Raw genomic sequence first — 18,867 nt, forward strand, 5'->3', positions numbered from 1 at the left:
GGAGCGAAACGACTCTGATTAACTGATGCTGTAAATTATAGCACTTTAAAAATAAAGTAAATAAATTTATTATACTTTCTTTTATATTTAGAAAATATTTTCAACGTATACTTCAATATATATATATTTCTCTTTCCTTCTCTCTCTCTCTCTCCTAAAATATATTGTGATTTCACTTAATTTTTCTGTGAGATTTTGTGTACTGTGATGGGATTTTTGGACCTTCTGTCATAAGCAAGTTTTGTTCACCCCATTAAAAAAAACTATAGAATTTTTATGGTTCCTAATACCCGTTTTAGGGGGCCGAAGTTAATTAAAAATTTTAAATACTGTTAAAATCTTCCATAGTAAGGACTCGAGGGGCCCAAGGCTCGTGAACGTACGAGCACTTTACTTTAGAAATTGATTTTCTTCTTGAATCTTCCAGCGTGCGTGTGAAGAACAAACAAGTTGAAGAATAATTTGCTTCATGAATAGAAAGTAAATTTTATTCAGCTAATAATTTAACTAATAAAATTATATTCTTCTCTTATATAAATGTTACAAAGAAAAATAAGAATGTGATAAAATTAATCATCCTTTCAGGCAGATAAAGTATTTACTTTATTATATTTTTCTCTAATTTTTCAAGTTTATTATATTTTTCTTCAAATTTTGCACTCTCGAGAATAATTTTTATTACTTTTTTTCGAAGTGACAAGAGCTAAATTTTCTTTTAAAAAATTCTCTTCGTTATTATTTTACATTTTTACATAATATATAATATTAAAAACCTTAAGAAAAATTCCCCCAACGATTACTATATANAAAATCCACTTTACAACCCTGTAAACTTGTTTAAAACACCGTTTTCTAATCGTAGTAACGTGCGAGAACTCTCCCTTTACCGTTTAACCCGTTTTAAAATTAATGAAAATTTAATTATTAATTACACGAAGATTTTTATGTAAAAAAGTTGTTAATGGTCATCAAGGAGGGGAAAAAAATGTCTTACGGTGTTTTATCGCTGATTTGCCATGGTGTGAATTTTCCAGCCTATCAAGCCTTTAGTTTACCGTGACTGGATGTAGAAGGACATGATGCTTGCCTGTTCTTTATCTCAACGGACTCGTTAAATCTCTCGTATCTCGTCTAGATAGCAGTTAAGGCCAAATAAATACAAGGGATTAAAAAAAATGATAAAGTGCTTAAATTTAATTTCATTCGCGTTATGAATCCGTTATAAAATGACGAAAAATTCCCATCAAGTAAGTAGAAACATCAAGAAATATATTCTATTTATCATATAGAAACGGCGTTTTAAAACAAACAAATCGTGAATCTTAGTTTTCAAAGATGCATCCATCAAATCCGATGCCATAAATAATTTGAGAGAAGACAGATTTAAAAGAGGCGAGAATCATCAGAAGTTTCGTATAATTCTTGATTTTCTCAAATTCACCGAACTCCATCCTTACAGGCTTCGTAGTTTGGGCGATGTGTTAACAGACGGAGTCAGATGTCAAATAAATATGGTGCCAGAGAAGCCCTTGATCCTTACTTCCTTTCCAGAAATTTCATACTTAGAGTCTTTATAGTTACAGATGAGATATGACAGACAGACAGATGCATCTACTCCCTCAGATTTTGTGGAAGAGTGTGTGTTTGCTACTACACTCCAGCCATTTTCTTCCCCCTTCTTCTCTCTTCATCTGTATTGTTTCTTTAGTTAAAGTAAAGAGTTTTATAATTGTAGCGTAATTAATGAATTTTTAATAAATTGCTTTCGTCTCAATTAAAAAAAAAATAAAAAGTATTTTTTTTTTAAAAAAAGAAAAGAAAAAAACAGTAAAGAGGTTGTTGGAGCAAGACAAACCAAATTCGGCTTCACCGCAGAGCAGAAAACTGTAATGCAGTGAAGCCAAACATCGATTTTTACTTTTGAAAAGAACAATCGCGAATTATTTGAAAAATTATTTACGATGTAAAATAATTTTTTTATAATATAAATTTAGGAAAACCGAGAGATATCAGACGCCACAGATCAAATATTTTATTGTAGAAGGGAGGTTTGGCACAATCATAGTATTTACTTCAAATCCCATCTTACGCATGAAGTAACAAGAGATATTTTCATTTTACTGTCATATGTCATTTTAAGGTAGTTTTTTTTCCTCTTGCTTATTCAGAGAATAGGGACATTTTGAAATGTGCCAGGACCTCAAAATGACAATGGGAGGAGAATTGATTAAACATAGGTGTCAATGACACCGAATCATTGGAGAGGAAGATTCTCTCCTTTTCCATTCGTTTTCGCAAGCCGTTTACATGAAAGAGCATGTAGAACTAGCATAATCATGCTGACAGAAGCACATGCTGCACTATTTTCAATGCCCATTCTTATTCTTTAATGTAATATTTGAATAAAATTGTTTGTTTACATCTCACTCATTTAACGCATCCTTTTCTGCGTAGCCTACTAAAGCCAAATAATTTAAGTTTTTCGTCTTATTTTTTACAAATTTATATTTAAAATATTTACATAAATTATGACTAATTTAAAAAAATATATATATGATATGATTTTACACTTTTAGAAGTTTATTTTTTAGAATTAAAATAATTCATGGTATATTTTCTATGCAGAATTTTCTATGTTACGGCGTAAACAATAGACTAGATTGTAATTTAAATTCAAAATTTGGGTGATAAATTTAAGTTTTTTGGGGGGGTGTAAAATGTGACGACGTCCTAAACCAATAAAGTAAACTATGATTTGTTTTAATGAAGATGATTCATTCATTTGATGTCATTTGTGGTCTGAATAAAGTAGTCGTTAATGAAACTACGACTTAGGTAAACGATCTTTTGATAGTCTCCTTTATGACGTCACTGTANTTTTTTTTCCCTGAGTTTTTTACATTTCAAACCAAGCTTAAAATTTACATAACGACTTCTTTCCGTACACACGTTCATCGCTTACAAACTTCTGGATGCAGAAAGAACAAAGAAATGGAAGGAATATCTCTTATTTTACCTGCAACTGTGACATCTCCTATTACTTCTATTGCTCCGTTCTTGCGTAATATTGAATTCTTTTTTTATGTATTATAATATTAAATTTCTTATATTTAAAGATGCTAAATCTTTCTCTCGAAGAAGAAAGATGAAGGCAATTTATTGTTGTGAATAATGCCTTTGTCTATCTTATGTAACTTATTAAAGAAAATGAGTAAGTTCAATTAACATTCTCTCTCTATATATATATCTAGACACGTTATTAATAATATATATCAACTCCTGTCTTTATTTTTTCTTGTTATTAGTTGTTTTTATTCTCTTCCAGGCTCCACCCAACGTTGTAATTTTGTTACTAGAACAGAGGGAGAAACTACACAACTAATGCTTTATAAAGATAAATACTTAACATTTCTTCTATACGTGTGTTTTCTCGTCTAGAATCATTTATCATTTCTGTTTTAAGGATGTATTTTTTTTAATATAAAACATTTAATTTTAATTTTTTAACGTAAAAACTCGTCTCTTCTAACCGTCGTAATTTCATTCGCTTGATTAATGGCGAATAAAAAAACTCGATCACGTCTCTAGAAACATCTGTCTTTTAAAGATAATTCTGCAATTTATGCATTGATGTGTGTGCTAAATCATACTAAATCGAAGTAATGATGCAACTTCTGAAGTACTTAATTTGCTTCTTCGAATCTATATATTGAAATGTTGATGCAGAGACGACGAACGGACGGACAGAACCGTCACGTAAGCACTTTAGAATAATGTATAGCAGCACTCCGCCCAATACTGGATCGATTTTCGGTAGCCTAGAGTGAATGGGTCTTTATTATATTCGGTAGTGAAAGTTTTGTCAAGGTTTCTTTTCCCTCCCTTCCTTATCTCGTCCAACTGATAACTGATGCACCTAGAAATATATATATATATATATAGAACATAAAAAAGTTCCATATAAAGAATAAACAATGATATATATACATATTCTACATAAAAGTGTGATGCATCCATCGGCTAACAAATTGGTGAAGCGCTGGAGCAATCATCCTCTTGCATCATATATAACAATGAAAGAAGTTACCGGATGAGCAAAGGTATTTTTATATCACCTTCATTCTAGTTAGGGATTAGTGTCTGGTGATGAAGATGCCTCATCTGGGACATCCATCAAGTAAATCCGACCGGGGCCCATCACAAGTCATTCTATGAAACAATTCATATAATAGAAGATGACGTTTTTACTGCTGAAAAGCAAAACAAATGTTCTTTATATTTCGATCTGTTTTAAGGATATAACTGCGGTAAAAACAGTAGAAATCTATGGGAATTTTATGTAAATATTGTTTTATTTAAGTGATTTTATTGATAAGAAGTGGAATATTTAAATCCCAAATAAGATTTATGATCGGAGGGATGCAGTTTACTTTTTTCCCCTATATTTTTAAATATCTTATTAAAATAGTTCTTAAGCGTTATAAATCAGTTTAAAGTCATACATATTAGTTCAACTTAGTCGACTTCTTCCATTTTTTTTACACATTTGAGACTTCCGCATCATTTTCTCCGAACGAAAATCAGATAAAACACGACTCTCTTCCTTATTTTTAATGTTTTAGGACTCATAAATTCGCTGCCAAATTTTAATATAAAGATAAAAAAAACCTCGCATTTTTATCAATCTCTATTGTAGTTAACATTGAAGTGACTTCTCTCGAAATCTACAATAGAACCTAAATTTTTTTCTTTAATATATAGATACTTTGATATATAAAAATAGTAGAAATATACATTTCTTCAAAGACCAGATACTCTTAAGCCATATAATCCGGGAAGATAAGCCTGCAATCTATAGAAGTCTCTGTTACAAAAAGCATTTTTTGATTACTGTTCGCAGATTTTGCTACACTTTCCTTACTAATCTTTAAAAATACGATTAAATTATGTATAAAGACAGAAATAATTACTAAAATTTAATCATTATCGCAATAAAAATCCAGAAAAAAAACGTGTTAATTTAACTCTAAACACGTTCCTGTAAGGATAAAACTCGAATATAATGAGTTATAACTTTATACAATATTATATTTTATGAATAATTATTAAATATAAATAATTAAATATATTTCTTGTGTATATTCGAGTAGATAAATCGAGATTTTGGGTGGATTAACTTGCAGATGTTGGTCTCTTATACTCATAGAACGAGTTTCATTTAACTCTTTTAACTCTCAAGATTTGTTTCTAGACTAACCAACACTACAGAATATTTAGAAGAATAAAAGGAATTTAGTTATTAAATAACTTTTCTGAATATCTTTTTTTTGTATTCGAAACGAAATGAGTTTTCTCCAAACACTACGAGTGGATAGCAAATATTCATAACAGGTATCATTTGTTAAAGCTCATAATTCATGCCATGTTTTCTCTTATTTTTTAAATAAAAAAATAATGTCTAAAAAATACATTATACAGTAAAACCTGTCTAAAACTGAATGCTACTAGAATTTTTCGCTTTCTCAGGTTTCCGTTTTATACAGGTTGTGCCTTTATTAACGCGTTGAAAAACCTTTTACAACTGTTTAATGTAAGTGTTATAATGCTTCAAAAACATGAAGAATTACTCCTTTCAATATGTCTGACGTTAATAAGGAAAAAAATTTCGTATAAAAACCCTTGAAATGTGCTTCGATTTGGAATTTTGCTGTTGTTACAGTGAAAAATTCCTCTTTACTCAGGTTGTGTTATTCAATTTCTGCCGTAAATTCCGTGCTAGACAGGTTTTCTTCTTTAAATCGTTTCGTTCGGAAATTTATTCTCCATTTAGACAGGTTCCCGTTCTGTGCAATGTCCATTTTATGCAGGTTTTATTATATAAAAACTGTAATTTTAATTCCCCTATAAAGTACTTAGAATAGGAGTAATTAATGCTTTTTTCTTGGTTAAAAATATACAACTTAGTTAAATCAAACGTGTAAAAAAAAACAGTAGAATAAGCGAGATTATGTGTTCTGTACTAGATTATAATCTTATTTATCTATCAGGAACGTAAACATAAATATAAATAATCCCATAAATGGATAAAATATCGAGGATGCACTCCAAAAATCACTCAAATATAGATCACACCATCGTTAATCTGTAGTCTAGACTTTAAATTCTGATGACAATCTACTTAACTCCATTAAATTCGAATGTTTTCATGTAAATTCTTAAAGTATTTTTAAACTAAATAAATAAATAAAAACAAGAAAATTACTTTTAAAACTCGTAAAAATCGATTTGTAAAATCCTTTTGTTTAATTTTGGATCAAATGAATCTCTTACAAGAACACACGATTAATCGATAACGATCGATTGATCATGTGATTAATTATAGCTGGAAATAACACGAATCAATTAAGTCGAACAAAATAATAAAAATGTTTAGCGGAATGGATCAATAAATTAAATTTTTGTACATCAAAACAAAAAAAAAAAAATTAGGGATGCTGCATCATTTTTCTTATATGTAACATACGGTTGAATATGCAGACAGAAGGGGAGATTTTTTGAATCAAAAAGTTAGACAAAATAATGGGTTTGTACTGGTATAGTACAGTACATAAATATCCAGAAAGGAAAGGAGTATATATATATATAGATATAGAATATATCATAGAATACATTTATCAAACCAGGCCGAGCAATTATTTTGTCGAGTAAGAAGGATTATTAAGGAGAAGAAGATAAGTTACCTTCTTCAGCGGATGATCCAAAGGAAAGTCAATAAAAAATAGCCAAAATTATAAACAAAAGGCAGAACCCGGATCAATTTTTAAAACAAGAATTTCTTAAGATTGAAAGCGGTGGTCTGCAAGTGACAAAGGACCATTTGTAGAATTGGATCAAGGAAAAAAATAAAGTAAAAGTATATCTTTGATATTCGCTCAAAAAACTATTTTTTTACTGTTTTTTTTCTACTTCTTATTGACATTCAGTAAGCGAAAGGGACATTTCTCTAGTGGCCCGACCCGAAAGAACAAGACCAATCTACATTTTCTATATCTCAATCGATTATATTGCGCATCAATATCGACAGAAGCAAAGGACCCATCTGGACTGCTGTCTGTATCTATGTCTACACGCTTTATATTGTAGATATCACAATGGGATCAGATATAGACTTTTCTAAAGAAAACAAATATATAAAAAAAAAGAATGTATCACTCCTCTCCTCTGTGCAACATCCCACTTTGAAGCCAACTCGTTCCACCTCTCCACAAACGTTTGGCACTTGTCAAACGTTGAATTAATACATTATATTATTGATTTAACGATTCAAATTCTCTGTTACGTATCGAGAATCATCCGGATAATAGATACAGGAGAGTTATTATAAGTGGAAGATAAAGGAAAATAAGTAAAGTGTTAGATAAAACTTATGAATTCTTCAGTGACAGATACTGCTGTTAAAAGTAATGGAATAGGGGAGGAAAAAATAAGTATTTTTATTCATACGGGCGCAATAATGACTTGTATAACTTTTTATTATGCCTATTTAACTTATATCTTCACTCTTTTGATAAAATGAAGGTTTAGAAGCGTTCACCTTCACTTATTTTCCACCCTAGAAGGGGGATTGTAGCCGTTACAGGCGGGGCCTTATCTGTAACTGGGCTAAAAAAAACTGCAGCTTGGGGCCTCGTGTTACGTGCCTATAGCTTGGGGCCTCACATTTATCATTCCTTGGTGGGGATAAGGGCCCTTTATATGTTATAGCTTAAGGCCAAGACTCTCGAGTCGCGCCTACACGCGTTATAAATGAGTTTTGGTAGATAAATCTTTGAGTTTTCTATCCTTCTATACAAATAGTTATCATAATTTTTATATATATCAAGTCACGCTTTGAGAAACAGTAAATATTCTTCTAAAAAAAATAAATAATCGATATTTTCGACAAAATCGTGACGTCATTTAAGATCGAAAAAATTTTCTTTTCTACAAATTCTTGTTTATAAAAATATATAAAATAAATTTCAAATGTAATCGTTTAAAAAATTAATAAATATATTTGTTTCCCCAAAGAAATTAATTTTTTTATATAAAATCTATTCATTTTTAAATTTGATTTTAGTATTTTAATGATAAAAAAATCAATTATTTTTATTTATTTTAACAAAATAATTCAATAACAAAATTATATTTTAGAATATTTGACGATTTTAAATGTATTAAAATACAGTAGAACCTCCAAAAGACGGCCACCTTCGAACAACGGCTATTTTTTACGTTCTCTTCAGTGACTGTTGTTCGCAGGTTTAATTGTATCTTTTACATTATATATATATATATATAAATGTTTTTTAAATCCTCAAAAATAATTTTTAAAAAATTAAGTCTTAAAAATTCTACAGAAATTAACCAAAATTTTTGTAAAAAAATCCTCAAAAAATTCTTAAAAATTTCCTCAGAAATTTCCCAAAAATTTTATTTAAAAATCCTTAAAAAATTTCCCACAAATTTCTCAAAAACTTTATCAAGAAATCCTCAGAAATTTCCCGAAAATTTTATCAAAAAAATCTTTAAAAAATTTCCCAGAAATTTCCTGAAAATTTTCTGAAATAAATACCCCAAAAATCCCTCAAATTCACGATGAGAGCGCGAATTGATATATACATATAATCATTAAAAACACACACATATATACATTTTATTATACAAAATCGAATAATAACAAATTAGATATATTTTTTTACATTTTAAACCAATTTTTAAAAGTTAAAAATCGAGTGAAAGGAAGAGATAATTACTTGTAAAAAGGAAAAAAAAAGTATTTTTTAGAAAGGTGAAGAAGGAGGAGGAGGAGGAAGAGGAGGAGGAGGAAAAAGAAACTAATTCCGTTGGAATGGCAATTATAAACATGGAGTCAGTGGTTCGGATCCGATGCTCTTATCTAACATTTCTTGTATTTAAATGTTCTCGCTCTTTCAGATACACGATCATAAACAACTGCAAAAGCTATAATTAGTCAGAAACTAATGAATGCGCAAGAATCGCCGTTAATGAGACGTTGACAAATGAGGAAAGAGGGGGAGGGGAAGAGGGGAGGGGTTTTTTTAGCGCGCGCTAAATATATTTATCGAGTGGGGCAAGGAGCCTTAATTAGAATCATCCAAATACATATCCGTCCACCGCAAAAAGGAAAAAAGAAAACCAAAAACTCCGGCGACCACCACGGGTGGCGCTGTTGGCATCACGTCACGGTGGAGCAACCACGCAGCCACTCACGACCGCCACTCGTGGCTGTGGCTAGTCGCTAGCTGGGGTCTAGACGTGTATTGGAACTATGTGTGGTGTCGGGACGCTGCCAAAAAAGGGCCAGCGTGGACCGCCTGAACAGCAGCGATGGATTAATCCAACATGGATGGATTTGTGTGTGTGTGTGTGAGTGAATCTGTGCCAGATAACTACTTACCGGAGTCTAAATGGTACTTCTCGGCAACCTTTCTATCCGAGGTGAGAAATTAACCCCCTATTTTCCTCCTTCCTCTAATCGTTCCAAACGGGGACGTGGTCCTCAACTTCTGCTCGTAAGCTGAGAAAAGCCGGGTTTATATAACTTGTAAAGTGTTGATTAATTAAAAATCAGTTTTTAGAGATAAATTCCTAGGGATTTTTCCCGTTTTCTCGTTTCTCTATCACTTAACCCGTGTTGAAATTAAATACAAGTGTCTAACAACAGCCGGGGGCTATAAAAATCCACTTTACAACCCTGTAAACTTGTTTAAAACACCGTTTTCTAATCGTAGTAACGTGCGAGAACTCTCCCTTTACCGTTTAACCCGTTTTAAAAATCAAAAAGAAAGGACCTTACCATTGTCGTAGTATAGCAGAAAACCCGTTTATAACGTTTTAAATTGCCAAAAAAAAAAAAAATACTTTGTTTATCTTAAGAGACTGTAAATGTATGTGAAATTACGCGTCGTAGAACACGTTACGCGCGCGTAACTTAAAGGTAAGAGTACGGAACGAAGGTCAAAGGTTGGTAGAAAGGTTGTATGTAACCTTGGAGAGGGAAGTCTGGTGTCGGGGTCAGGAGTGTAACTGCAGAGTTAACAAGTATTGTGGGAAAGTTAGAGTTCGATCGAATTGTCTGCATATCGTATGCGCTTACGGCATTGTTAGTATCTTATGCGCAAGGAATTTATCCAAGTTTTTTTTTTTCTTCTTGCCCGTAACCCTTACTTTACCACGCGAAATTTATGTTTACTCTATCAAAAAAATATTATCAGGAACAAGTTTTTGAAATAATAATATCTCCTGGACAAATTCTTGTACTGAAGAATCGATTGTTTATGGAAGAAAAGTCACTTCTCTCCTTCGAATTTTCTTTTCTAGCAAACTCCCTTCGAATTTTTAGACGAGGATAAACAATTTATAAAAAAAATCCCCATTTTCTTTTTGTATTATTAAAAAATATTTAACATTTCTTTCGAATCTTCCCTTTACTTAAACACGCGATAAGTCAAACTAAAAAAAAAAGGAAATGGAAGTATTCAGTTAAGGGTTAGTTTCTCGCGATTTGAAACTTGCCATTTTATTATTTTTTTTAGTCGATTAAACTCTTGTTTGCTTAAAATGATTTATAGTAAAGGGAATTTTATACAATACTCGTTTTTTTTTTTCTCGTGTTTGTTTGAATTATAAAGAAGGCTCTACTAGTAAAAGTCGTGGTATGGTAAGAGGTTTGTCAGTTGATTCTCCAGGAGTTTTGTGTATTGCTATACTTAGAAATGTTGAATTCTCCGCGGTTTTGGGTCTTGATGCATGCATTATAAAGAAGGTTTTACTCGTAAAAAGTCACGGTGAAAAAGTTTAGAAGTTTATTTTTTAGAATTAAAATAATTCATGGTATATTTTCTATGCAGAATTTTCTATGTTACGGCGTAAACAATAGACTAGATTGTAATTTAAATTCAAAATTTGGGTGATAAATTTAAGTTTTTTGGGGGGGTGTGTAAAATGTGACGACGTCCTAAACCAATAAAGTAAACTATGATTTGTTTTAATGAAGATGATTCATTCATTTGATGTCATTTGTGGTCTGAATAAAGTAGTCGTTAATGAAACTACGACTTAGGTAAACGATCTTTTGATAGTCTCCTTTATGACGTCACTGTAAATGTGCCTGCTCCATTGTATCGTTGATGCTCTTTAAAGTAAAATGCTTCCAGCAGCTCATCAACAAGCAATGCTCCGAGGGATAAGATAATTAAGATATAAAAGAAGTCTTGTCTCTTCAGTTAAGTTTACAAGGTTGGTTCCTCTCCTGTCGAAATCTCCAGATGTGATTTGCTTGTACCTCTTATTAGACGATGAAATTTTCTCAACTTTAAGTTAAAGGTCGCCAGTATCCAGCGTTAAAAATCCTTAAAAATTCAAAATAATCGATCGTTTCCTGGAGAGTCTCTTGACAAAATAATTAATTAATATTTAATAAATTTTATAAACGAAAATAATTAAATAGTTTAAAGATATTTATTTAATAAAATCAATTAAAGAATTAAATATGTTTTAGGATAAATTTTATAAATTACGCTTTTAACGGGATAAAAATGTTCAATTAAGATTACACGGAGGTAAAGATGTACTGTACTTTAAAGTAGCATTAATTAAGAATCTTCATGTTCACATTAAGTACTTTCTACAAGTGTTGAATAACTTAACACTCTCGAGAGAATATCGAGAGGATTTAGCTGATAACTCTCTTAAAGATGCTGAAGATCAACATTTTTCACGGGGGTGGAAACTATAATTAAGAACCGCACCGGCCGACGATAACAAAGAATTGGTTTAATTGGAAGATATGTGGTAAATCCACAAGCGAGTCAGCAAATAATCCAGCATCTTTTCTCTTTGACTGATAGTGCCAAGTATTGTAGAAGGTTGATACAGCTTCCTCCCCATTTTCGTTAGTCCATCGATAATATGATAAGTCCCCATCTGAGGGGAAGAAATATTTTCTCTTCTAGGGGATAGCTCAAGATCTTTTCGATTCTCCATCAATATTTATTCCGTATGTAATTTCCCTCGTCTAACTCAAAAGAGATATATTAGATGGAGGAGATGCGAGAAAGAATCTTGAAAACAAAAGCCTCTTTCTGTAACTGAGATGCGCATTGGGATTATCGGGATTTCAAAATTGTTCCAAAAAATTTTAACTTTGTCAAATAGTTTCCTTTGTCAAGTAAAGCATTTTCTAGTAAACTCTCATTCGTCATCCTTTTTTTTCTCCTCTCTCTCTCCATCTCGTGTCCTCCTTTCTGTCTAACATGAACTTGACGTTAGCTTCCTTTAAAAACACATTTTAAAATGATTGTAAAGAAATTGATAAATGAATAACTTTAAATTAACATTTAAATATTCATATTATTCAAAGAATATATTTATTTCTTAAAGAGAAAATTAAATTCTAAGTTATCTTTGTTACGTTATCTGTAAGCTCAATGATGCTAACAATTACAGAGATTCGTATAAATTTCTAGAAAAAACTAATTATTTACAACAAAAAGTTTATAAATTTATAAATAAATTTAAAATATAAACTTCTTCAGCTTAAAAAATCAGCGATTAAATCAGCTTAAAGCATTAACTTGATGAAAATTTGGAAGTCGTTTTATATTTATGTCCCCATTAACAGAGGCATAAATAAAGTATAATAAAACTTTTATCTCTTAAGATTAGCCGATAATTCGTTATTAATATCATAAGTATAAGTTTTTTATTTATATTTTATCCTAATAAATTACACAGACTTAAAGTATAGAATAAATCTAGAAGGAAGGAAAAAAAAATCTATATTCATGCTTGAAGTAGTCGGATGTAAAGATGATGGAAAATTACTTCTATGAAACAATTTATTTATGTCAAAGCGAGTTTTAAAATGTGTTATGCTTCGATATATATTGTTTGTGTATAAGTTATATGACAAAGAATGAACAGAGTGCCATTTCTCAGCTTGGGCCTCTCAATCCCTGAAATCTGTAATAGTGGCTTGTGTTTTGTCAGATTCACACGCAGAAAACTGTAAATGCGATTCTCTACTCCTGGATTGATATAGATGGTTGTTGGAAGATAAAAGATGCTGTTTGATGTTTCTAAGATGCATTGCCCGCATACATGGGTCGATATTTTCTATTCAAACCGTTATCTAATTTTATTTCTTACGTTAGAAAAGTAGTTTATCATGGAAACAATTTTGTAAATTAAGCCCAAATTTTAATATATATATAAATTTTATAATTCACGACGACATCTGCCGCGAAGTAACTTAAATTTTCGGAAGGAAAACTTGAGGATTTTCGGGTTTAAATTTACAGTGGTATAGACGAACTGTGATATTCCATAAACGCTGTCGACCGCAGTTATAAAACTTGAGTAATGACGAACTTTGCACTCGAAGGAGTTGGAAGCAAGTGTATCGGTGCCTTCAACTGTGCAGAAAGCTTTAAAAAGTCATCTTGAGACAAGAACAAGTTAACGACAAAGGCTATACTTTAAACTGAAGTTTTTTAAGTTATAAAACATCTTCTATATCAAAATCGATCCAGTGTTGTATAAGGTTTCTTGGCTACACTCCTCCTCCTCCTCTTCCTCCTCCTCCCATTTTTTTTTACAGGATATAAAGGGAGTGACTCTAACGAACCCATTCATACTTGTGGGAATGGCCAAGGACGGTCTGTAAAAAGGAATTGTGATTCAGTCTTTGATTAATAACCTTTATTTCTGGCCAATCGGACAGTCGGAAGCCAGCGATTAATGGCTTCCTTATCAGAAAGTTCCCGATGGCAATGCCATCTGTTTAACCTGGTGCCTGGCTAGATATTAAGAGAAGCGTGAAAACACTGACGTCTCTCATTGGTCCCACTTCGTTTCTAATAACTCAGTGAAATGGGAGGGAAAATAAGCAAAGTTTTTCACTATGCAATGCGTCCCAATCGGGCAAACAGAGGGAAAAAAAAATTCCAAATGTCAAACTTCATGGTTATTAAATGATGCGTGATTAAAGATCCGAGACATAATTCCCATTTCTTATTAACATTTCAATTATCCGGCATGCCGGATATTTTTATAAGTGAATTAAAAAGCGTTTTGCCAGCCGAAATCGAGTGTTTTCTGGACGTCTGTCTTGGCCATCTGCTAGAGCATGCGCTTCTATCTGCTATCATCTTCGAGTGAAAAATGATATCACGTGTTCGGTTCGCGGATAGTGGATGTCATCTTTTCAACAAAAACTTTCTACTTGAGAATAAAAGAAAAGAAATCCGAGACGGCCAATGATTCGATCCTACGAGCAAAAAGTGTTTTTTTTTTTTCCTCCTCTTCTCTCTCTGTCTCTTCCTTCCACTAGTAAAAATAATAGCTTTATTAAAAATACTTTAAACTTTGGATAACTGCAGCCAAAAACATTTTTTGAAGTGTTGTAGCTCGTTCCTTCCATCTTTCTTATCCATAAATCATAGATTTTTGTAGAAATTCTTCAAACTTTAGCAAATTTAGAGCGAGTTTCAGCTTAATAAAATATATCTTAACGCATCTTTGTACAGAAATTATAGAAAGATTCGCAGATAAAAATAGAATTTTAACACCATTTTTTCTTTTTTTAAATCCTACAAACAAAATTTTGACTTCTCTCTCTCTTGTACTGTACATGCATCAATAATAAGTGCAACTTCTTCTCTTCCTGCTTAAAATATATCCAGAAGAAATAAAACACCTTATCAATATTTTACATATATTTTTTTTAATATTCTTTATTTCCTCTTAGGCTAGAAAAGAAAATAAATTTCAGGTTTTTAACTACGAAAAGAGTAAAAAAAAATATATAATAATAAATCATAGTTTAGGTAGAATAACAAGGAATTTCTTTACTTAAGCATAGAAATGCTTCAGGCTTATTATCCAAGTCAGAAATGATAATGAGCGCAAAGTTTTGGTTTCTAGATAGGTTATAAAATCTCCAATCACGAAGGAAGGAATTATTTTAAAAGTCACGTTTGACTATTGACACCATCTGCGAAAGTAGTTTTATAGCTAGTTTGTGAGCTAAAGTAGATAAGTGCTCAACCAAAGAATTATCTGCTTCTATATATGTAAATCTATCCGCATCCCTGAATAGAAGAGAAATGGTTAAGCGCACAGATAAGTATTTTTGTAGTTTGACCATCTGCTTCTGAAGTATTTGATGACTATTCAACTATGAAGGGATTTTTCTTTGAAATGTGCTTTAGTAAGCTAAAGTTTGGTAATAATGTTTCATGTCCCGAAAAAAAGATTATCCCCAACTTGCGTGTTCCACTTTAGAGCATTGGAGAAGATGGCCTTGGCTAGTAAATATAAGCGAATGAATATTTAATTTTTTTTTCTCCAAATTTTTTTCATAATTTTTCATAAATTTGTATTAGAAAAAAAAAACAACGTTTTAAGGTACCACACTAAAGAGAAAAATACTACATAAATTATAAAATTTTAAAGATTAAAGCGAAGAGAAGTTGATTTAGATGACAGCTTCCCACTTGTCATCTATCAAAGAGAATAAGAGAAATTTGATGGAAATGCTAAATAGGCCAAGGATTTCTACAAATTTTAAAATCGTCACCGTACGATCGATAATTTAGTATTTAGTAAGCAAGAAAGATTAAAATTTTATGCAAATTTTTGTCATATTTAAAATTGAAACGATCTCTTAAAAGTAACAATAAACTTTACGCCTTGGTTACCTAAAGGAAATTATAGGTAAAAATCTGTAAATTATGTGAAGGAAGTAACAAAAATAACGCCTCAAGCCACTTGTGGCATTGGCATGATTGATCTTTCTAACGAAAAATCCCTTTTTTTTTCTTCCCTATTTTTTTTTGTTTTTTGCAAATTGATTTAAGAATCCAATGCATAAAAGCTATGACTTAAACATGATAAACTTTGTTTCAATCGAAATATCGAAATTAGAATCGTGCAAAAATGTATTCCGTATAGATTTTAAAAATTATATTTACAAAGAGAAAAGGTTTAAATGCAATAATTTCAAGTCTCCTATAGATTTAGAACAGGACGATCGCATCAACTGGCGCATTATACGAAGAAAATATCCNCAAATATTTTATATTAATTATTTAGAGAGATAATCATCTGTTATGAAAAATTTAAATTGGATGTAGTGAAAAGTTTTGAGCTGAGTGGCGATAATAGCCAGTAAGTAGAATAATCGTTAATCATTTCGAGACGTCTGCGGGTATTATTGAAAGAAATGAGAGCTTTCTGAGTGGTTAAAAAAAAAATGTATTATTTTTATTGCAAGATTATATTTTCTTAACCATTTTTACGCCTACAGCGGTGCGGATGACAAAAATGGTGACCAAATGGCGATTGTTTTACAATTTTACGCCGATTTTAAGACGTATAAAAGGCTCTTTTGTTGTGGAAAGGTAAAGAATGGAGATCAGCGGGTGTCGATTTTGGACTCTCCAAGCGGCACTAACGTTACCATTCAGCAAACTGGGAGGAACAGAAAACAATTAAATGTCGTTAGCGTGACGTCATTTTTGTATTAAAATTTTTCTCGTTCTCGTTCGATAAGTACCGAATCGTCATTAATATTATTACGTCATCTACGCGTAAAACTATTACGCAATCAAATACGAAGTGATACGTATTATTACGTCAGTGAAAGAAACAATTGTTTACTGGTTATTGTTACGTGTTTGTGACTTAATAATATTAATTTTTAGAGAATTTTTTTCACTTTTTTTAATGCGATTAAAGCAGGAATTACGGCTGATATATTTAATAATAACAACAGAAATATTGCTTCATTTATTAAGAATTTGAATAGGAAAAGGAAAATATTCAACAATAAACTGAATAATCTTAATGGCAAATATAAATTTAAAAAAAAAAAAAAAACATTTAATTTTCTAAAAATACATCAAGTAATCTCATCATAAACGGATAGAAACTCTTGAAGGTCAATAATGTAAGCATAAACAATAGAAAACAATGCATGAAACTACAAATATACCATTCTAGAAATTACATTTTAATATTTTATTGCCAATTACCAAGAATATAATAAATTTTTAATAAACCAACTTTAAACTACACATAAAACTCGTATCGTAAGTTACAGAGTTCAATTAGGAAGTTTCTTTATTATTTTTATTCTTGAAAATAACATAATTTAATATTTAATCAATAGAAAAATCATTTAGAAGCGTGTATCTGTTGATAATTTCCGCGTAAAAATGCGTTAAATATTTTCCCTGTAAGCATTAAAACGATTGGAACGAATACACAAAACTTTATTACGTCATAAAGTATTGCGTACACGCAAAATTGACAAATAAACAGACAATAACGATTACGTCAAACGTTAAAAATGCCTACGTCATTATTATTTAAATATTTGAAACGGACGTTTAATTTAAATGTTCATTTTTCGCGCTTATTAATTTAATAAGCGCAAAAAAATGCTCATTAAGTAGAAAAATTTTATTTTAATTCAAAAAAAAAAANTTCTTTATGTAAATCGCGTGCGAACAAAGATTTTCGTGTTTAAAAGGATTTTTTTTAAACGAAATTCGGAGTAATCTTTACAATGAGACGTCATTTTTCAAGGAAGCGGAGGAGGCAGACGTGTTAGTAATAGAAGATAAGGAAAGAAAAGAAGAAGAAGATATTATTAAAATTAAACATCAACCTTAATAAAGCGGTCTTAATAACACTTTTGAGGTCTAATAGGGATTTAAACTCTCGGTGCTAACCATTATCGTTAGTGAAGATTGTGATACTTAAACAACGTAGGAGCCACGTTGTTCCATTAGATGATCTCACCGTCTTCAAATAACACTGTAATGACTAACATGAAAGTGACTGTAATATTGCAATAGTCCGCAAGACGTTACAATTTTCCAACCAAGCGTATCATTGAACCTTCTGGACTAAATGTAATGAGTAGCACAGCAGGTGGGTTGGATAGCCCAGCCAATAGAGAATAGACTTGTATAAAGTGAAACTTGAAAAAGCTTGGATGAAAGAGTAATAAAATTTGAACTTTCTCTACCATTAAATTAATACTACTTGCCTTGGAAAATTTGTAATTTGAATATACTTATTGATGATGCCAAGCCTCCTAACGTTCGCTACAATTAAAAAGTATATAGCAAATTTCCTTTGTTATAGTGTAATTAATAATTTATTTATTTATTTTCGCGTAATTTTCTTGTTATTTATTTATTTTTCTCCTTGTTAACGCGGCGATAAAAGCGCATTAAATACGAGGAAACTTAGTCGTTTCAATTAGAGCTTTCACAGTACTTTATATAATAATTATAATTACAGTTGGGTGAATGGAACGTCGTTACTGAAGCTAGAATGTGTTTACTCCGTTTTATATGCAAATAAATTCATTTTACTGAAAAATTCGGCGTAATATATTAATAGGAGAAAGTTTTTCAATTGGTGGAAACGTACGAGAGACGTAAAAGTCGAAAGAATCACTTGATTTCTAGCGATAAAATATGGTTAGAAAAAAGTCAGAGAAAAGTGAGCACCGGCTTCAATTTCGGCCAAAATCTTGAGAGAAAAATAAAAATATCATAAGTCCAATTCGTATATGTTTCAATCAGGTTATAGAAAGATGCATTTTTGACACTTTCCATCAATCATTCACTTTTCCGAAGATTGGCAACAATGTGAACAGTATTTTCTTTTATTGATCAATATTCCCGATTTCCATCCTTTTCTATTCGTCTTCTTCTTCGTTTCCTTTAAGATTCCAACTTAATTCCTTCCTCATCTTTATCTCCTCCTCTGTTTTCCCACTAACGT

General features: G+C 31.1%; 1 protein-coding gene across 4 annotated transcripts in view; it reads left to right on the forward strand.

Moving 5' to 3' along the window:
- Window positions 1-9,311: 9,311 nt before the first annotated feature.
- Window positions 9,312-18,867, forward strand: part of LOC111617931 (neuropilin and tolloid-like protein 2) — a 55,262-nt gene continuing 45,706 nt past the window's right edge. For all 4 annotated transcript variants that reach the window (XM_023359323.1, XM_023359314.1, XM_023359332.1 and 1 more), the window contains exon 1: window positions 9,312-9,501. In XM_023359323.1, the coding sequence (XP_023215091.1) occupies window positions 9,471-9,501 (31 nt within the window). In that variant the 5' untranslated portion in view covers window positions 9,312-9,470. The remainder of the gene's footprint in view (window positions 9,502-18,867) is intronic.

The sequence above is a fragment of the Centruroides sculpturatus genome, unplaced genomic scaffold (assembly GCF_000671375.1).
Source record: "Centruroides sculpturatus isolate CEXI.00-Female unplaced genomic scaffold, Cexi_2.0 scaffold103, whole genome shotgun sequence".
In the NCBI taxonomy this organism is placed as follows: domain Eukaryota; kingdom Metazoa; phylum Arthropoda; class Arachnida; order Scorpiones; family Buthidae; genus Centruroides; species Centruroides sculpturatus.